Here is a 22,681-nt window from a genome sequence, read left to right as displayed (position 1 = left end):
TCAATATTGAGGAGATTTAGATCCAATAGGCACAGGGTACCCCACAGTCATTCCTTGATCTATTACAACAGCATAGTATCAGGAACAATAAATATACTGTTAATGAGATCATTGTGGATCAACTCACGGATCTGGTGCAGCAGTATTACACAAACATAGGAATTTGTTACATGAGCATACACGGTCCATTGCAATACAAAGTTACACAACTGACAATGGCCAGTGGCCGGTGATTGCTGAACAATCTAGCTTGATCAATCACATATATCAGAATTGTCCTGTGTGCAGATTCTGTATACTGATTACCATCACTGCCCTTGTTAAATTTTAGGATATCCAAGACAGCCTATCATTATATAAATACCAGGGCAATATTAATGTGAATCAGTATAAAGGAGATATACACCAATAAAGCACTGGGCAATTCATAGTCATTGTGTGATTCACTAACACACTATACAGGGCTCTCTGTACATACAGCCGCAATTGATACAGGCTTAATGGTCTATATGTCTGCAGCAGTGTAATTTGCGTTATAAATAACTATCAGACGGGCTCAATGGTCTGTGTGTCTGTGGCAGTTTATTTCGTGTCATAAACAATAACAGACGTATCATATGTATAGAATACTCACACCAGTAATATAAGAAAACACAATACCAGCAACTCATGGGAAGATAGAGGTTTAATGAATACATACAGATACTGTCATCTGCCCAGTGTTGTCAGTGTCATCATTATTTTTACCTGTATCAGTCGTTACAGTAGAATTACTAGGGCACCGTTCATGTGAAGTGATACACAATATTTGTGGGTCTGTGGGGTGTGGGGCACATTGTGACCAGTCCCGAGACTTAGCATATTAGCATATAAATTCCCGCGTATATCTCTTTTTACTGACGCAGGATTAGCAGTCTGTGGATCTGCAGCAGTCGACTTTATAGATAGCAATTGGCATCCTACCATTATGGCAAATGAACATCTGGTATCTCACGCTAAAATTTGAATTCTAAAATACCCAACTAATATAGACAACTGTAATAAGTGGGATTAATAGAAATAACGGAGTCTATTCTTACCCGATATAACACATCTCTACCCAATATATGGTGGGTTATAAAAGGATCGGTACCCTTAAAATACACGTGATTGGGTCTTTTCTCTATCAGGGGTATATAACATATGTTAAATACATAGGCCCTCATTCCGAGTTGATCGGTCGGTATTTTTCATCGCATCGCAATGAAAATCCGCTTAGTACGCATGCGCAATATTCGCACTGCGACTGCGCCAAGTAATTTAACAATGAAGATAGTATTTTTACTCACGGCTTTTTCATCGCTCCGGCGATCGTAATGTGATTGACAGGAAATGGGTGTTACTGGGCGGAAACACGGCGTTTTAGGGGCGTGTGGATGAAAACGCTACCGTTTCCGGAAAAAACGCAGGAGTGGCTGGAGAAACGGAGGAGTGTCTGGGCGAACGCTGGGTGTGTTTGTGACGTCAAACCAGGAACGACAAGCACTGAACTGATCGCACAGGCTGAGTAAGTCTGAAGCTACTCTGAAACTGCTAAGTAGTTTGTAATCGCAATATTGCGAATACATCGGTCGCAATTTTAAGAAGCTAAGATACACTCCCAGTAGGCGTAGGCTTAGCGTGTGTAACTCTGCTAAATTCGCCTTGCGACCGATCAACTCGGAATGAGGGCCATTAAATATATTTCAAAACACCCTAATAGAGAGTCAGTGCAATCAGAGGAGCAGACACATTTTTTACTTCTTATCACGTCTATATCTTTGAGCACATAGTTGGATTCTTTATTCAATTTTTAACCCTATTTTTCGCACACGGTCCGAAATATCGGTCTTTTAATACAATATAATAATAAAAGTTAAATTTTATCTTAATTTAGTGCACCTAGCAGTACAACCCCATTCTCTTTTTGTTCAACAGGTGTTATACATGGTTGTCTTAGGTAGCACCCCCGATACGAGATTATAGGATCTTTCCAGACATTATAATCGGGGTTCTGTTCAGATATCCTATATGGCATTTGGAGAGTGCAGATTTTTCTTTGTTTCTTGTTGTCGGATTCACACCAAGACACATACTTTTTCCAAATGCGATGGTAATGTTTAGACATTACTCCTTTCCTAGCCTGGATCAGGGTAGGAATAACCTTTTTCGGAATGCCTTTCCGAGCTAAGATCTGGCGTTCAACCTCCATGCCGTCAAACGTAGCCATGGTAAGTCTTGATAAGCGAACGGCCGCTGTTGCATAAGGTCCTCTCAAAGAGGAAGAGGCCACGGATCTTCCAGCAGTAACTCCAGAAGATCCGCGTACCAAGTCCTTCTTGCCCAGTCCGGAGCAATGAGGATCGCCTGAACTCTTGTTTTTTGATTATTTTGAGAATCCTTGGGATGAGTGGAAGTGGAGGGAACACATACACTGACTTGAACAGCCACGGAGTTACCAGGGCGTCCACCTCCACTGCCTGTGGGTCCCCTGACCTGGAACAATACCTCCGAAGCTTCTTGTTGTGGCATGAGGCCATCATGTCTATTTGAGGTACGCCCCAAAGACTTGTCACCTCTGCGAACACCTCTGGGTGGAGGCCCCACTCTCCCGGATGGAGATCGTGTCTGCTGAGGAAGTCCGCTTCCCAGTTGTCTACTCCCAGAATGAAGATTGCTGACAGCGCTATTGCGTGTTTTTCTGCCCGGAGGATGATTCTTGTTACCTCTGACATGGCAGCTCTGCTCTTCGTTTTGCCTTGTTGGTTTATGTAGGCCACTGTCGTTACATTGTCCGACTGGACTTGAATGGCCCGATCTTTTAGAAGATGAGCCTCCTGTAGAAGACCGTTGTACACGGCTCTTAGTTCCAGAATGTTTATTGGAAGGCTGGATTCCATACTTGACCACCTTCCTCGGATGTTTTCCCCCTGGGTGACTGCTCCCCAACCTCTGAGACTTGCATCCGTGGTTAGACGGATCCAATTCCGAATCCCGAACCTGCGGCCCTCCAGTAGGTGAGAAGTTTTCAGCCACCAGAGCAGCAAGATTCTGGCTTTCGGTGACAGACGTATCCTCTGATGCATGTGAAGATGAGACCCTGACCACTTGTCCAGGAGATCCAGTTGGAAATCTTCCGTACTGTAGAGCCTCGTAGGAGGCAACCATCTTCCCCAGAAGGCAAATGCACCAATGAACCGATACTCGGGCTGGCTTCAGGACATTCCGTACCATTGATTGGATCACCAATGCTTTCTCCACCAGCAGAAACACCCTCTGCACTTCCGTGCCGAGAATCATCCCCGGGAAGGACAGTCTTCTCGTCGTCTCCAAATGCGACTTTTGAAGATTCAGGATCCAACCATGATTCCGGAGCAGTTGAGTTGTGAGAGCAATGGACTGCAACAACTTCTCCCTGGACAATGCTTTTATCAGCAGATCGACTAGATATAGAATTATATTCACACCCTGTTTGCGGAGGAAAAGCATCATCTCTGCCATTACCTTGGTGAACACCCTCGGTGCTGTGGATAGGCCGAATGGCAGCGCCTGGAACTGATAGTGACAGTCCAACAGCGCAAACCTGAGATAAGCCTGGTGTGGCAGCCAAATAGGAATGTGAAGGTAAGCATCCTTGATATCTAAGGACACCAGGAATTCCCCCTCTTCCAGACCTGAGATCACCGCTCTCAGAGATTCCATTTTGAACTTGAATTCCCTCAAATATGGATTTAATGATTTGAGGTTCAATATTGGTCTGACCAAACCGTCCAGCTTCGACGCCACAAAAAGGTTTGAGCAGTAACTCAAGGTGAGACTCAAGGTTTTCCAGGTGAGACGGAACTGGAACAATGACATTTGCCCTTTCCAATTTTTTTAATGGCTTCTTGTAAGATAGCCCTTTCTGTCAGCAAAGCCGGTAAGCCTGATTTGAAAAATGTGTGAGGTGGGAGCTCTTGACACTCCAGTCTGTACCCCCGAGATACAATATCTTGAACCCAGGGGTCCAGGCCTGAGGACGGCCAAAGCTGACTGAAATTTCGTAGATGTGCTCCCACCTGCCCGACCTCCAGGCTGGGAGGTCCACCATCATGCTGAGGATTTTGAGGAAACAGAGCCCGGCTTCTGTTGCTGTGAACCTGTCGGTGCAGGTTTTCTGGATTTTCCCTGACCACCTCTGAAGAAGGTGGAAGGGGATTTTGGACTTCTTAACCTTTGCGGTACGAAAGGACTGCATTGTAGATGCAGAAAAGGATTTCTTAGGCGTCTGAGCGGCTGAGGGAAGAAAGGTTGACTTACCCGCGGTTGCCGTGGAGATCCACGCATCCAAAGTCTCCCCAAATAGAGCCTGACCTGTGTAGGGTAGTTTCTCCACACTCTTCTTGGATTCCGCATGCACAGACCATTGGCGCAGCCAGAGTCCCCTGCATTTCGCCATGGAAGACGTCCATGCAGTCAGATTACCAAGGTCCTTCATGGCCTCCACCATGAAACCCACAGAATCCTGTATGTGACGTAAAAACATTTCAATGTCACTTCTATCCATAGTATCTAAATCCTCTAGTAGCGTGCCTGACCACTTTACTATGGCTTTAGAAATCCATGCACAAGCAATAGTGGGCCTACGCGCCACGCCTGAAGCAGTGTTTATGGATTTGAGCGTAGTCTCAATCTTGCGGTCTGCCTGTTCTTTCAAAGTGGTAGACCCAGGGACAGGTAAAACCACCTTTTTAGACAATCTAGAAACAGAAGTGTCTACTATAGGAGTTTTTGTCCACTTTTTCCTATCTTCATGGAAAAGAAAAGCAACCAGAACTCTCTTTGGGATCTGGAATTTTTTCTCTGGGTTTTCCAAGGATTTTTCAAATACTGCATTTAATTCCCTAGACGCAGGAAAGGTAAGGGAGACTTTCTTATTGTCTGTAAAGAAAGCCTCCTTGACCTGTTCAGGTACCTTGTCAGTAATGTGTAAAACATCCCGAATGGCCTCAATCATTAGCTGCACTCCTTTAGCAAGGGATGCCTCCCCCCGCAGTATGTCCCCCTCACCAACACCCGTATCAGAATCGGTTTCCGTGTTGACTTGCATTACCTGGGCAAGAGCACGCTTTTCAGGGCATAAACCAGGGGACTTTGATGAGGTAGTGGGAGTTGAATACGACAAAACCTCCACAGATTGCTTTAAACCTGTGTTTCAGTCTCATAATGAGCTATCCTAGATGAAATCTAGGATATCATATCCTTAATAGAAGCCACCCACTTGGGTTCAGGTTCAGAGGGCTGAGACAGTGTATTGCATTCCCGAATACATGGAATAGACTCTTCTGGAGAAGATACATACTCTGCAGCACAAGATACAGAGTCCAGTAGACATATATATAATAAATGCCTGGTGCTGACTGTGCAACCATAATAGACTACACAGTAATGTGAATAACACTCCCCCCCCCCCTTCTATAACCCCCTGGTACCGCACAGGATAGCTGGAGTTATGTGGATGGTCAGCGCTCCCTGTCAGCGTCTCTGTAGTGTGATCTGCAGGGAGAAAATGGCGCTGGTGAGTGCTGGATCCGCTCTGACAAGCTCCGCCCCCCAAAATGGCCGCACTTCTAGAGATTATACTGGCCTGAGGTAAATGTTGCTAGCAGTAGTACAGTGTCCCTGATAGCTGTTGTGACCAGTGTAAGGGTGTTTGCGCTGGCCCAGGGCGCCCCTCACAGCGCCGCACTCTGTACCTCTGAGCCCTCTGGAGTGCAGCTTCAGCACTGCGCTCCCACCCTGATGCCGCCGTTCTCACCGGATCCCCGCTTGTCGGGTCACCGGTGTCCAACTCACCACCGACGTCTTCTGGCTCTGTTAGGGAGTGGCGGCAGGGCTTCGGGAGCGAGCGGTCGCCTTGGGGGCTTGCGATCGACATCCTTAGGAGTTCAGTGTCCTGTCAGCGGAGCTAGTGCCCATTAACCTCAAAAAGTTTGACACTACTCCCCCCCTAAGTCCCACAAAGCAGGGAAGCGGTTGCCAGCAGCCTCACTGTGCCTAACTCTAATTAAAATAAGAAAACTAGAAAAAACTCCTAGGAGCTCCCCTAGCTGTGACCGGCTCCTCCGGGCACATTTTCTAAACTGTGTCTGATATGAGGGGCATAGAGGGAAACTCTTAAAGCGCCCATGGCACCTAGTGGACCCGTCTATACCCCATGGTATTAATGTGGACCTCAGCATCCTCTAGGACGTAAGAGAAAGTCTGAAAGTATGGAGACTGCTAGCAATGGCAGAGCTAAGATGCGCCAAGTGTCTCAAGCCATATGGTGCAAAAATGCTAAGTGAACAAGGATACATCCCTATACAACTGATGCCACTTGCCTGTTTAATTCCTGGGCAAAGAACAACACCTGGCACTGCAGCATAGAATCATTTGTATGTGACAATAGAGGAACAGCACTTTTAGGGGATGATTTAGAGTCGCAAATTGCTGTCACCGCACTAGCGTTTTTTGCTCTTGTCACAACTTTATGCTAACGCAAGTTTCAGCTCTTCCCCTCCCTGTATAAGCTTACATCTGAATATCCAAGGACTGAGATGCTGACTTTCTCCATATTTAGATGCGACAATCCCGCTTAGTGTATCTTTAGACAATACCATCAGATGCGCCATCGAAACTTGTACCTGCCCCATAGGCAAACATAGGTGTGTGTTTGTGTTTGTGTGTGTGTGTGTGTGTGTGTTGGGGGGGGTGTTCCAGTTGCCTGGAAGCCTCCCCTCCCCACAGCCTGACCAGCGGCTACTACATGCAGTATAAAGGTCTGAATGGAGCTGCTGCACATGCCCAGTGGAAGATTTTCCTACCAAGTCTGCTGTGCGTGTGACTGTGGATCTGAGTGCTCAATCATATCACGTAGAAAGAATCTTGTAAGTAGCTTACTGTGATCACTGGGCCTGCATATGTCTGAAGTACTATATTATGTAAACCGCACTTTGTTGGGGTTGGCTATAGCCATACTTACCTACAATTTATTTCTCCGCTCCGGGAGAAGCCCGGGGAGGAGACGCTGCAGGTGTCTTTGGGGGCGGGGGCGGACTGTGACATCACTAAGCCCCGCCCCCGCATCGGGAAATGCAGCGATCCGCGGGTCCGCGTGAGGGGGCGGGGCTAAAATGACGCGATTTGCGTCATTTTAACCCCTTCTCCACCTGACGGACCCACGAATGCGGGAGGTTATCTCTCCATCCTGCTCGCATCACTAGGGTGCGAGCAGGATGCGGGAGACCTGCCCACTCTTCAGGGGGTGCGGGGGGCTACCCCAAAAAACGTGAGCCTCCCGCAGCTTCCGGGAGAGTAGGTAAGTATGGCTATAGCTTGTACATTCTAATTATGCATCCTTCATGGACTGGCATCAATCACTCTAAAATCAAACAATTGGAAGTCCCACTCGAGAAATCATGTATTTGCCCTGTGCCCTACTGTATATTAGGTGCAGATCCTCATCAGAATATAGCCTCCAATGTAACAAATCAATCATCCGAGCCCGCGACCACTGCTGTGACATGCCCATAAGACAGTGCACCTCATAGTCACCTTCCAATACATTTCCGGGACTGTGCGTCTCAGTTGCTACTGTGACTCTGTGCACAGACACCATGGAATTCATGCACTGTGTGACATTTTAGCAGTTATATGTATGAAAACATTAACTATTTGTGAGAATACCAGCATACAATTCTGAATTTGCCCCTCAGTCTTTGCACCCTGCTGTATTACCTATAAACGTGAACATTCATAACATTATAGTAAGTTTTGTTATTGCTATATAATTATTATTTTCTTAAAACACAAATAATCAGCTATAGTACATTATTAGCATTAACAGAAATCACCATCATAATTATTATTAACAAATGTATTTTATAAAATTGAAGTAAAGAAGATAAAGTTAATACAGCAATAGAGAGTGACACCTACACTTATTTGACTGACTTAGAGGGTTATTAAATTTTGTTCGCAAACCAAAAAGCACACTAATGGGCAAAACTATGTGCACTGCAGGTGGGGCAGATGTAACGTGCAGAGAGATTTCGATTTGGGTGGGTTATATTGTTTCTGTACATAGCAAATACTGGTTGCTTTATTTTTACACTGCAAATAAGATTTTACTTTGAATACACCCCACCCAAATCTAACTCTCACTACAGATGTTACATCTGCCCCACCTGCAGTGCAACATGGTTTTGTCTATTAGTGTGCTTTTTTGGTTTGCTAACAAACCTGAGGGGCAGATTAAGAAATGAGTGATATTCGTGTTATTACTCATTACAAATGATAAATGATGCCCCAGCTAATCAGCTCCTATGTGTCAATTTTCAAACATATGACAGTTAGGAGCTGATTGGCTGGAGCACCATTAATAATTCGTAATGAGTGATAACAAGGAATGACAACAACAATATCACTCTTTGTTAATTGTGCCCCTAAATTTCCTGTTCTGATACAGCTACAGATTTACATACCGTGGGATATTTGGGTCATATGAAGAAGGCAGATTTTTAACCCATGTGTCATACACTGTTTTGCGTCCGGCACGCACTTCATCTGGATTTGGATTTTCTACCTGGTGCACACAGAAAAATGTATTTTTATAAATGTCAGGTTATTCAGTTTTTCAGAAAGTGTTGTTATTTTGTGGTGTTTCCTTCCACAATCATTATATCGTAACGGCCAGATACAGTATACAGATGTAAGGAACTGGTAAAGTAACTAGCAAGTTGCATAATAAGTGCTTGTTTTATCAAAAATGGAAAACCACTTTCAGTAGTGTCTGGCATTCAGATAAGAAAACAGCAGCATTGATAATGTCTGCTGAGACTCAAATGTAAGATGATTTGAGGTCATCTGGTTTACTTGTAAATCCATTGCCATTTTTGTAATTATGAATTAAGGGATCTGACATTTTTGAAATAAAAATGTTATTCTATACGGGTGTAGTAGGGTATGTCGGCGGCCGGGCTCCCGGCGACCAGCATACCGGCGCCGGAAGCCCGACCGCCGGCATACCGACAGCATGGCAAGCGCAAAATAGCCCCTTGCGGGCTCGCTGCGCTCGCCACGCTGTAGACACGGAGGCGCGCCACGCTATCTATTCTCCCTCCACGGGGGTCGTGGACACCCAAGGGGGAAAAAAGTGTTCTATGCCGGCTGTTGGGATTCCGGCGCCGGTATATTGTGCACCGGGATCCCGACAGCCGGCAACCTGAAGACAACTCATTCTATACATACAGGGTTTCCATAAAAGAAATAGACACTTTCAATGTTTTATATAAACCAAAGTATTATTGATATAGTCAAAATACTTACATGGGCATGTAGTATGTGTCTGTAAGTTTCTATGACTAAGTTACAAATGTTCTATGTGTGAGCTTTTTTTCACACGACATATCAATACAATAATCCAATTGGCTCAAAATACACAGGAGCATGTCCTCGTCAACACACGCAACACCTGCTGCGATTATTGGTTGCCATGGGCAATTTCTCCATTGGCTCCCTTCTCCACTTTTATCACTGCTTAGTACATGTCCCCCTAGTCATAGAAACTTACAGACATATACTACATATGTATCAATAATACTTTGGGTTTTATAAAACATTGAAAGTGTCTATGTCTTTTATTGAAACCCTGTACTTCAGTTTATTCCCTGCTATATGTTCTCTTTCCCTCATCGTGTGACCTGTAACAATCTCCAGATGCAGCTCATTATCACTTCTTCCCAACAGCTGCTAGGTCAATTTAATCTGACATTTGAGTAATATATTAATATATGTAATACCCCACCACAGCAAGGTTTTGTGACCTTTTGTCACTATTATGGATTCACAGCATGACCGCATTGTGCTAAATACATTTTTCACTAACCAGGAATTTGACAATGATCTCCAACTGATATGATCGATAGGAGATGACCACAATGAACCTGGACGAAAAAGTGTCACCCAGTGGCTCTGGGTAGCAATCCAGGCAGTTTATATTGCTATTTGTTCTTACCACTCTGTAGTTCTAAATATCCCATGTTTTTAAATGGACTGAACAATATTATATGAATTCTAGGCTGATATCCATGTTTACTTGGCATCTGTATGTGATGTTGTTGGACTACAATATTCTAGTCTGTTCAGTATATATCAGTAGCAAATCTGAAAGCTGGAACTACCCCTGGTCCTGATTTCACTTCACTGCTATTCTAAACCAATTTTTAGCTAAGTCCCATGTTACCCCAGTGCTCCATGGTATCAACTTGCCCCTCACAACACATGTATAAAAAAAAGTAAATATACTGTAGTTCAACTAGAACTGTGAAATGACGATGTTGCTATGCAAATAAAAATACACGCTTGCCGATAAAATGAACGTTGTCGCTCTTTTTCTCCCTTCCTGAAAGACGTTGTTCACTTTCCCAGCAAGTGTGTATGTCAGTGACGACGACCGATGCACGGCACTGCAGGTCGTTAACAACCCCCTGTGTCGGCGGTGCATGTCTGCTCAATCTGGACTGTCGTCTAGGAGCTGCCTGCACGACCTGGCCATGAACGGTCATATCGCTCAGTGTATACAGACGACCACCTGGCCTGGGAGGGGAAACACTAGATGACGTAGCTCAGAGTGCGCTCCTAGGGGGTAATTCTGAGTTGATCGCAACAGACAGTTTGTTAGCAATTGGGCAAAACCATGTGCACTGCAGGTGTGGCAGATATAACATGTGCAGAGAGAGAGAGAGAGAGATTTGGGTGGGTTATTTTGTTTCTGTGTAGGGTAAATACTGGCTGCTTTATTTTTACACTGCAATTTGGATTTCAGTTTGAATACACCCCACCCAAATCTAACTCTCTCTGCACATGTTATATCTGCCCCACCTGCAGTGCACATGGTTTTGCCCAATTGCTAACAAACTTGATGCTGCGAACAACTCAGAATTAGGCCCATAGAGTATGCACCTTTAGACTAGAGCTTGAGTTCTACAATTTCAAGCCTGACTGAACCAGCCGCTTGACGAGCTGGTCAAATGATTATACCAGTTCTTCATTAAACTCAAGTATTACAAAAAAATAGCTAAAGGTATAAATGGCATTGCTAGGTGCATTGTTATTTCATTTTAGAAAATACAATAAAAGAAGAAACATTTTTGAGAATAGAAGGGATAATCGATTCAAAGCCAGTCATGAGTCATCGTTCAATGACAATATTTATCTTTTCATATCTCTCCAGATATTAATGCTTGAAAAGTCACAGATGAACATGTCATGATCCACTTATCCTCTGTGCTGTTCTTAAAATAGAAAACATTGGAAGTTTGACATTACAGATAGTTTTTCTTGTGAGATATAATACCTAGATTTCAAATTAATTGTGTGGTAGTGGTGCTATTTTTAACTTAAGATTTGTATTTTGCCTGGTCTCTTGGTTTTGTATTGGATGTCAAAGTGATTGCTGTGTTATTCTGACATAACTGAGTTCACTGAGAAAATTGTCTTCGTGGACTTAACCACTTGTTCCCACATGTGTAATACATGTGTTGTGTATTAATGGTAACCAAACCCAAGGGCTTAGATCAGGGATGGCCAGACTTTTTTAGTAAGTGATCTACTTTGAAAGCTAAAAAGCTTTTGTGATCTACCTAGGTGGGATAATAGCGCGTGCAAAAGGGGCATGGCATAACAAAAAAGGGGGATGTTATAACAAAAAAGGGGCATAGCCTTGCTGACAGGGTGTAATGACTGTCTCGCATGAAATCATGCATTGGCCCCCACAGGTAAAAACCTCAAACACATATGCCCCCACAGTGCCAGATACACATATGCCCCCACAGTGGCAGATACACATATGCCCCCACAGTACCATATATGCCCCACAGTGCCAGATATGCCCCCACAGTGCCAGATATACATATGCCCCACAGTGCAATGTTCCCACAGTACCAGTTATGCCCCCACAGTGCTAGATATGCCCCCACAGTGCCATGTGCCCCCACAGTGCCATGTGCCCAGAGTGCCAGATATGCCCCCACAGTGCTAGAGATATGCTCCCACAGTTCCACATGTGCCCCCACAGAACCATGTGCCCACAGTACCAGATATGCCCCCCACAGTGCCATGTGCCCACTAAGGTGGGAGGTTTTTTTAGAACTCGTGATGTTGCTCACAGCAACCAATCAGATTCTACTTAACATTTATCTAGCTGCTTCTAGAAGATAATACATCAAATCTGATTGGTTGCTATGGGCAATATCACCAGTTCTAAAAAACTCTCACCTTAGTGAATTTACCCCTAACACTATATAAAAAGAGGAGCTGGCATTCAGACAAAAAGATGATTGCAAAGGTAACTTTGAGGAAAGTACCAAGAACACGTATTGCAATTCTGGAATATCATCATAGTTGTTGTTTTTATATATGAGATGGTATGTCATGAGTAAATATGGGAAATGACAGAAGTGTTTGGAGACTGTAGAAGTCTGTTACACTGTAACTCTCCAGAAGTGACATCAGTATGATCAGTGTGGGGTCAGAGGTCATACCAACTGTCATTGCATGTCACCCAGTGATTTTTTTTCTAGGGATGAGCATGTTTTAATCTCGTCTGAGCAAGAAGCTCATTACTTTTATTTCCCACACACATGATTATTATCATCAGTAATCAGTGCAGTTATAGTACCAAGCCTCTAATAGGGTCTATGGATATAATGGGTCCTGTCTTTGCAAAAATTGTTCAATGCTCTTTGCAGACAGGAATTTTTCCTGAACCCCTAAAGGAAGCAATTGTTAGACCTCTTCTTAAAAAATCTAATTTAGATCCCGACTGCATGACCAACTACAGACCAGTATCAAACCTTCCTTTTCTAGGAAAGGTTATTGAGAAAGTGGTTGCAAATCATCTGGAAACCTGCCTGACAGTGACAACCCATGATATTTATGATCCATTCCAATTCAGAAGAAGAAATAGCACTGAAATAGCCCTGGTGTATGTGTTAAATGATATTCTGATGGCAAGAGACAGAGGTGACTGTTTAATCTTAGTCCTTCTGGATCTCTGCAGCATTTGATACCGTGGACCATGGGCTTCTGATTGAGCGCCTGATAAATTTCTGTGGACTGGATGGTACAGTCCTAAGCTGGTTCAAATCATTTCTCACAGGCAGGTTACAGAGAGTTTCATCTGGCATATACTCATCATCATCAGTGCCATTACCATGTGGTGTCTCACAAGGTTCTATACTATCCCTCATGCTTTTTTGCAGTATATTTGCTACACCTGTGTGAAATAATCAGGCGCCATAGCCTGGTCTACCACTGCTATGCAGATGATACACAACTGTACTTGTCCTTTGTTCCGGGCACTGAGAACCCAATAACAACCCTAAGTGGCTGTCTAGCTGAGCTCCAGGAGTGGATGAGTGGCAGTTGGCTGTGACTGAATCCGGATAAAACAGAGGTCCTTTATGATAGGACTGCAACATCAAAGGACAAGACTGCAGCATAGCCAACAAACTGGACATACACTTGGGGATTCAGAATTACAAACCACTGATCGTGTGCGGAACCTTGGCGTTGTCCTGGATGGTGGCTTGACGCTTAAACATCAGATATCAGCCACAATCAAATCCTCATTCTTTCATCTGAGGAACATAGCCAGAATCAAGCACTTAATTCCCTCAGATCTGCAAAAGTCATACATGCATTTGTATCATCTCGATTAGACTACTACAATGTCCTCTACCTTGGTCTCTCAGCATAAGAATTGCACCGCTTACAGCTGGTGCAAAACACCTCTGCCAGGCTGTTAACCAACCAGCCCCGTTCTAGCCACATAACACCCATTCTCTACTCCCTTCACTGGTTGCCTGTAAAGCTAGGTATACACTATACAATTATCTGGCATATTATCTGCCAGATCTAGTTGGTTGGAATGGAAATCTGGCAATGGATGAGAGCAAATGACAATAGATCATTTGCTCCCAAACACTGTAAAACGGACAGAAACAGTTGTTCATACAAGTTGGTTAAATTTGCGTTTAACCAATTTGTCTGAACAACAGGTTTTGTTTATTTTCAGTGTTTGGGAGCAAATGGTCAATAGTCATTTGCTCTCATCCAACCATTACCAGATTTTCATTACAACCAGCCATATCTGGCAGATAATTGTATAGTGTGTACCTAGATTTAGATGGCGAATCATCTTCAAGATTGGCTTACTGAGTTTCAAAGCACTACATGACCACTTAATACTTTCCTGTTTACTCATGCATTTCCTTAATGTCCCTTTAGGAGCTCAATGTATTTTATGAAAAGCTTTTCTGTGCTATATTATGTTCATTCTGTTAAGCGCCTTGAGTCCTATTGGTGAAAGAGTGCTATATAAATAAAATTATTATTATTATTATTATTATTATTATTAACTGGAAAGACTTTATCGGAGAACCAGTACATTTTTCATAGAGAAAAAGCACTGCCAGATATTATTACTTTGCTTTCATGACAGACAAAGGGTAATTTAAAATAATAATTAAATTCTGAGAGGTCTATTTATAAAGTGGAGATAAGCCAAGTCTCCGGCAAAGACATTAGACAAATGCTCTGTCTCCGCTTCTCTCTAAAGGCCCATACACACTGGGCGATTTTGAGCTCAAAGTAGCTCACTTTTGGCAACTTGTCCAATGTGTATTGGCGGGTGATGAGCGGCGATCACTGATGCGAGCTCCCGCATCATCGCTGGCCGCCGCCATCCGTCGGGCTGTTTGAACAGCTGAGTGAAGCACTTTCCACAGTCTCCTACTGTGGAAAGTGCTTCACCCCTCCCCCCCCCCGAACATCGCTGGGCACAGGAAAATAACGCAGTGTGTATGCACCTTAACACTGATTTTCAACACTGGATATTCACATATTTCGGTGATTCTTAAGCTGTTGGTCTGGAGGGGTTCAATGTACTGATAGACTGACAGTGTCCAGTTCTGGGGCGAACCGTTCTGGGACAGTGGCAGGTGGGGAGTTTGACCAGGGAGGTACACCTGTCAAACCGGGATCCGGGTGTCCTAAGGCGAGCTCAGGAAGGACAGAAACCTCCCGTGGAGCAGAAGGGTCCCATATGGTTGACATGCAATAGTTTCACATAGTCAAAATGTCGACATGGTCAAAAGGTGGACAGGTTACAGATTGACTGTGTTTGTGGTCGACAGGTACAAAAGGTCAACAAGTTCAAAAGGTCAGCATGACAATGCTTAAGACAAAAATGGTTTACATACTTTTTGGATTCTCATTTACAAAAGGTCCGCATGAGCCTTTTCTTTGCAATAAAGCCTCATTGTGCTAGATAATGAACAAACTATTGTTGACCTACAGATACATTTTAGTAGGTGTGATTAGATAGATGACATAACTCAAATTAAAGGTTGAGGGCTATTAAGATTATTTAAAAATAAAAGTGTCCAAGGGTCATAAACTAACTTTGACATAGGTCTTGATTCTGAGCGGAGAGCAAAGAGAAAAAACAAACAAACAAAAAACAAAGTAAACCCATGCGGCACTGCAGATGGGGCAGATTGGAATGTGCAGGGAGATTACAGTTGGGAGGGGCATGTCCTAGTGTAACTGTAAATTGCAGTGTAAAAACAAGGCATTTTGAGGCCCCCCTTGCATGTCACATCTGTTTTTGCTAATACCTCTACAAACCCCTTCTCTAGTGTATATCCATGTGTCTGAATGGGCAAGGACTGAGAAACTCTACTACATTACTATCTGGTGTACCCTTAGAAGCATCATTTAACTTGCACCAGCCCTATGGCAGGTGGTGCTGGATTACCAAATAGGCAGAGAAGGCACTGGCCTATGGGCCTGCACCTTTTAGGGGCCCTGCAACCATGGATCAAAATAATACTGATTTGATCTTAAAAAAAAAAAAAAGTACAATTAAGCTTTCTTAAATTGTTTCCAAAAGATAGAAAATATTAACTCAAAGAAACAAAAACTTTACATTAAAGACTCTGTAGAGAAAATACTAATATTAATATAATGATATTAATAAATATTGATGATATTAATAAATAATATTAATAAATATTAATATAATGTGTCCATTAACAACCTAGGGGTATATTCAATTGAAGTCGAAAGCTGCCGTCTGTCGAAAAGACCGACGTTTTTTACTTTTTTAGGTCGGAAGGGGTTCCGACCTATTCAATCTAACCCCAAATAATTCGACAAGTCGAGGAATTCGACTTGTCGAAAAGCACGTGGATCGGCAGAATAGCTGCCGATCCACATGCTTGTGTCGAAAACTGTCGGTTTTGGCCCCCTTTTCAACCATCTCAATTCGACTTTAAAAAAAGTCGAAGTGAGATGCGGGAGCAGAGACCAGGATAGCCGCGGGCAGACAGAGAGCAGCGCCAGGTGATGTCACAGCCGCCGCTCACAGCTGCATCCACCCGATTCCAGCAAGCGAGACCTCGCTTGCTGGAGCCAGGAGGATGCTGCCGTGAGCCGTAGCTGTGATGCGGGGACGGGGAGAGGCAGAGAGACGGGGGAGAGCCGTGGGCAGACGGGGGAGAGCAGCACTACAGCAGCGGCTATATATCGCTTTTTTAAAAGTCGAATTGAGATGGCATTGAATAGCTGAGGTCGGATCCATTCCGACAAATGAATGTCATAATGGATCCGACTTCAATTGAATATAGCCCCTAAAGTACATAAACAATAGCCATCAGATTCACATTACAGTTTCCAGAACATATATGGTTGGTAAAATTCAAAATGTATTAGGAGATAATTTATGAGGGAGGCCCCATGATTTTAGACTACCTAGGGGCCTCCACATTATTTAATCCGGCAATGATGGCAGGTGCACTTCTCCATCTGGGTATATCCAGGGCCGGCGCCACCATTAGGCAGCTTTAGGCAGCTGCCTATGAGCGCCAGCAATTGAAGGGCGGCACTGTGTGAAAAAAAATTTTTTTGGAAGCTGTGTGCAATGCTGTGCTCACCTGTTGGGCCGGGCCGGAGCTGCAAGTCCGGTGCCTCTCCCCACCTCCCGCTCCTGCGTCGCTCTCTTCCCCCTCCCCTGACTTGCCTGTCCCCGCCTCCTGTTCCTGCGGTCGCTCTCTCCCCCCTCCCCTGACTCAAAGAGCGGGGAGAAGATCTGCTCCCTCTGCACGGTCCTCAAGCCGTGCAGGAAGCCGTTGGAGTCCACGATGGGAGGGGGGGCACCTTTACCCAGAGCAACAAGGCCTTCCCTGACCACCAGCTGAACTGCTCTACCCTCTTCCTAGCTGGCCCTGACCGGCGGCGGCGATGCGGAGTCCAAGCTTGCAGCTAATACCGAGTGCTTGATCTTCAAGGGCTGTTCTCCCTCACCAAGAGCGACTGCATTATGCACGGGGATAACCACGGTCAGTGCCTCCCCTCGCACCTCAGCTCTCTGTAGTTCCTGAGAGGTGTCAGCTGCCACAATATGCCAAAACAGTAAAATCTGTGAATATATATATATATATATATATATATATATATATAGCCCTCCAATGGCGGCACTCCAGGGTTCAAGAAAAAATGACACAAGTCGGCTGTTTAGGCAACGTTTCAGCGCCGTTCAGCGCTTTTATATATATATTTATTTATTTACATATATATATATACATATATATATATATATATATATATATATATATATATATATACATACATATACATACAGGTTGAGTATCCCATATCCAAATATTCCGAAATACGGAATATTCCGAAATACGGACTTTTTTGAGTGAGAGTGAAATAGTGAAATCTTTGTTTTTTGATGACTCAATGTACACAAACTTTGTTTAATACACAAAGTTATTACAAATATTGTATTAAAAGACCTTCAGGCTGTGTGTATAAGGTGTATATGAAACATAAATGAATTGTGTGAATGTACACACACTTTGTTTAATGCACAAAGTTATAAAAATATTGGCTAAAATGACATTCAGGCTGTGTGTATAAGGTGTATATGTAACATAAATGCATTCTGTGCTTAGATTTAGGTCCCATCACCATGATATCTCATTATGGTATGCAATTATTCCAAAATACGGAAAAATCCCATATCCAAAATACCTCTGGTCCCAAGCATTTTGGATAAGGGATACTCAACCTGTATATATATATATATATATATATATATATATATATATATAATGCTGTATAGTCTGCCAAAAGTGTATAGTCTGCCAAAAGTGTCTGCCAAAAGTGCAAATGCAAGCCACGCCCAACGCGTTTCGTCACTTGGGGACTTCGTCAGGAGCTGTCGAAGCTCCTGACGAAGTCCCCAAGTGACGAAACGCGTTGGGCGTGGCTTGCATTTGCAGACGAAGTTCTGGTTCCCGTCTGACACTGAGCAGACGGCTTCTCCGAGAGAAATACCCCGCTGGCCGAAGGATTATACCGTGGCGGCAGTTATCGGAGAGAGTGGCTAAGTGCATTACTCTAAACTTACATGTACGTGGTGTTAGGGTCTCCTGCCCTGTGCTGCCACGTCGTCATGGCAACCGGGAGACAAGTGCTAGTGGAGTAACCTGAGCGCAGCTGATACTCCGGTTCGGGTCTTTTGCTGTGCAGTGGTTATAGGCTCTGTGCACGTCAGGGGATCCGGTGCTGGTTTTTGTGCTCACAGTCTGTGAGGTCTGAGTGGGGCGTGGACAGCACCTGCTTTATAAGGCCTCTTTTCAGGGTAAGCAGATGCTGCTGAATCTCTGTTGGTTAGTCAGTTCATGAAAGTTAGCCAGTACTGTGTAGCTTTGTATTTGTTTGTTGCTTACTGCAAATAGGCCTGGGGATTTGGTATTACACTCTGCCAATCCAGACCTAGCAGTAAGACTGGAGTCAGTCGTTTAGCTTGCTGGGGTTCTGTTATTACTCTGTGAACTTAGCAAGTTTGCGGCTGTATTCTAACACTTGCCTGTCTAATCCTGTCTCACTGTGCTAGGTGTCAGGGGTCAGTTTAGTGGCAGTAAGCTTAAACCTGTGCACTGCAAGTGAGAATCAGGATTGTGGAGGCTCTCCTTGTGTCTATCATTCCATCTCTGACCAAGGAGTTTACTGCCACACCCGTTGGTAACCCTTTAGGGTTTTGCTGTTGCCCTTAGCAACAGCATTTCGGGTTCTCTACGTATTAAAACACAACATCTTGCTTTTTACATCTGAGCAGTTCTAATACAAGGGAGATACCCAGTTCCTTAGCCTCTGGGCTTCTCTGTTCACTGTGTGTGTATTTTGTTACCCTATCACCTTCTGTGTACGTTATGTCATATTCCCCAGTTTGTCTGTGAGTCCATTTGTTTTGCATAACAGTTCAAACACCAGTACATTCCTGCAGACACTGGAGTGCATAACAGTTCTGACACTAGTACTTTCCTGCAGGCACTGGTGTGCATAACATATTCAGCAGCCAAATACTCCTGTTGAAATTTTGTGGGAATATGGAGCATACCCCTCAAAATACGTTGCAACAGGTGGTCGATCAGGTGCAGGTCCTGACTCGGCAATTTAATGATTTGTCCATTAAAATGCACACCTCCCAGGCTGCTGGCGGAGCTCCCGCAGCAGCAGCACCTGCAGGGGTTAAGGAGCCGAAAGTAAATCTCCCGGATCGTTTTTCTGGAGATCGCTCGCAGTTCTTTTGTTTCAAGGAGAGCTGCAAGCTATACTTCCGGCTTAGGCCTCAGTCTTCTGGGTCGGAGATTCAGCGGGTGGGCATAGTGATTTCCTTGCTACAAGGAGACCCACAGGTCTGGGCATATGGGTTGCAGCCTGACTGTCCGTCGCTTAAAAGTGTTGATGCTTTTTTTACGGCACTGGGCATGTTGTATGATGACCCTGACAAGACGGCCTCAGCCGAGGCTCAGATTTCGATCCTTAAGCAAGGGCGAAGGCCAGTTGAGGTTTACTGTACGGAGTTTCGGAGGTTGGCCCATGATACCCAGTGGAATGACCCAGCCCTGAGACACCAGTACCGAAGAGGTCTTTCTAACCAGATAAAGGACCAACTGGTACAATATCCCTTGCCTGATAGCTTGGATCAGCTCATGCAGTTATCCATCCGGGTGGATAGACGGCTGAGAGAGCGTAGGCTTGAAAGGGAGACTGAGATTTCCTTCCTTCCCAAGGGAACCTCAGACTCTGAGGAATTTTCTGAGGAGCCTATGCAGATTGGGGCTACCCGCCTCTCCTCGCGTGAGAAGACGCGGAGGAGACAGCAGGGGTTGTGTTTGTACTGTGGGAATAAAGGTCATGTGGTAGTATCATGCCCAGAAAAGCCAGAAAACTTCAGGGCCTGAGGGTGATGGGAAATATCCTGTCAGGCCAGAAGTCAGAATTTCCCAAGAAGACTTTTATCATTCCGGTGACCTTGAAGATCCTCGGTCAAACTGTCAAGACTGAGGCCTTTGTGGACAGTGGGGCCGACGGGGTTTTTATGGACCGCCAATTCGCCCTAAAACACTCTGTTCCCTTAGTACCCTTGGCATCGGAAATTGAGATTTGTGGGTTAAACGGGGAACCATTATCCCAAGGTAAAATTACCTCTTGCACTAGCCAGATTTCTTTGTTTATTGGAGCCACACACTCTGAAAAATTGTCCTTTTATGTGACTGTCTGTACTTTTGCCCCATTGGTGTTGGGGTTACCCTGGTTAAGGGCCCACAATCCTCAATTTGACTGGGTCTCTGGGGAGATTCTTAGTTGGGGTACTGATTGTTTCAGGAGTTGCTTGAGCCTTCCAGTCAGGCTCTCGCAGCTAAGTTTGCCAGGATTGCCAGGGTGTTATGCAGATTTTGCGGACGTGTTCTCCAAAAAAGTTGCAGAGGTACTACCTCCCCATCGCCCCTATGACTGTGCCATTGATTTGTTGCCAAATGCTAAGCTTCCCAAGAGCAGGTTGTACTCCCTGTCACGTCCTGAGACTCAGGCTATGGCAGAGTACATTCAGGAGAACTTGGCTAAGGGATTTATCAGACCTTCACAGTCTCCAGTTGGGTCGGGGTTCTTCTTCGTGGGTAAAAAGGACGGTTCGTTGCGACCCTGCATCGACTTCAGGGAATTGAACCGTATCACGATTAAAAACTCATACCCACTGCCTCTCATTTCGGTCTTGTTTGACCAGCTTCGTACTGCCACCATTTTTTCTAAGATTGACCTACGCGGTGCGTACAATCTAATCCGAATAAGAGAGGGGGATGAATGGAAGACTGCCTTTAATACCCACTCAGGGCATTATGAATATTTGGTGATGCCTTTTGGGCTCTGTAATGCCCCGGCAGTCTTCCAGGATTTCATGAATGATGTGCTCAGGGAATATTTGGATAGATTCTTAGTTGTATACTTAGATGACATCCTAATCTTCTCCCATTCCCTGGAGGAACATCGGAAGCATGTACGCTTAGTCCTCCAGAAACTCAGAGACCACCGGCTTGGGGCGAAGCTGGAGAAGTGCGAATTTGAAGTTCAGCAAATCGCATTTCTAGGATATATTATCTCCCCAGAAGGTTTCCAAATGGAGGGTTCCAAGGTACAGGCAGTCCTGGATTGGGTGCAGCCCACTAGTTTGAAGGCGCTTCAGCGTTTCCTGGGCTTTGCGAATTTTTATAGACGATTTATCGCTGGATTTTCATCTATAGTGGCGCCCTTGGTGGCACTCACTAAGAAAGGGGCGGATGTTGCTCACTGGTCTTGTGAGGCTAAAGCGGCTTTTGCCCGTCTCAAAAGGGCATTTGTTTCGGCCAAGGTGCTGCGACACCCAGATCCAGAGCGTCCTTTTGTGGTGGAGGTGGATGCCTCTGAGATGGGTATTGGGGCAGTGCTTTCTCAGATGGGAGTGTCTGATAATCGCCTTCATCCCTGTGCTTACTTTTCCCGTAAATTTTCGCCTGCCGAGATGAATTATGACGTGGGTAACCGGGAATTGTTGGCTATTAAGGATGCACTCGAGGAGTGGAGACACTGGCTTGAGGGGGCTAAGTTTGTGGTCTCAATTCTCACTGACCATAAGAATCTGGTATATTTAGAGTCAGCGAAGCGTCTCAATGCCAGGCAGGCACGATGGGCTTTGTTTTTTGCTCGCTTTAATTTTTTGATAACATATCGCCCTGGGTCAAAAAACATCAAGGCTGATGCGCTCTCGCGGAGTTTTGCACCAATCCAGGAGACCACCGAGGAGCCGTTGCCCATTGTTTCCCCATCATGTATTAAAGTGGGCATTACCCAGGACCTCTTATCATTAGTCCTTAGAGCACAGGAGCAGGCTCCTCCAGACCTTCCGGTAGGTCTTTTGTTTGTGCCTCCTAGGTTAAGACAGCGAGTGTTCCTGGAATTCCATGCCAAGAAGTCGGCAGGTCACCCGGGTATTGCCAGAACTCGGGAGTTGCTATCTAGGGCGGTGTGGTGGCCCTCGGTGGCTAAGGATGTGGATCAGTGGGTTCGGGCATGTGACATCTGTGCCCGAAATAAGACTCCTAGAGGGGTTCCTGTTGGCCCATTACATCCACTCTCTATCCCATCTAAGCCATGGACCCACATTTCAATGGATTTTGTGGTGGACTTGCCCAAATCCTCGGGGATGACAGCCATCTGGGTTGTCGTTGACAGGTTTTCGAAGATGGCG

At 44.8% G+C, this 22,681-nt stretch overlaps 1 protein-coding gene across 2 annotated transcripts in view; it reads right to left on the bottom strand.

The window, feature by feature from the left end:
- The window catches only part of LOC134980847 (putative N-acetylated-alpha-linked acidic dipeptidase), a 466,241-nt gene that overhangs the window by 102,813 nt on the left and 340,747 nt on the right, over positions 1 to 22,681 (bottom strand). For both annotated transcript variants that reach the window (XM_063947838.1, XM_063947839.1), the window contains exon 13: positions 8,523 to 8,623. In XM_063947838.1, coding sequence (XP_063803908.1) covers positions 8,523 to 8,623 — 101 coding nt within the window. The remainder of the gene's footprint in view (positions 1 to 8,522; positions 8,624 to 22,681) is intronic.

Source organism: Pseudophryne corroboree, chromosome 12 (genome assembly GCF_028390025.1).
Source record: "Pseudophryne corroboree isolate aPseCor3 chromosome 12, aPseCor3.hap2, whole genome shotgun sequence".
Lineage (NCBI taxonomy): Eukaryota > Metazoa > Chordata > Amphibia > Anura > Myobatrachidae > Pseudophryne > Pseudophryne corroboree.
Note: the sequence above shows the minus strand (reverse complement) of the source record. Positions and strands in the feature narration are given on the sequence as shown.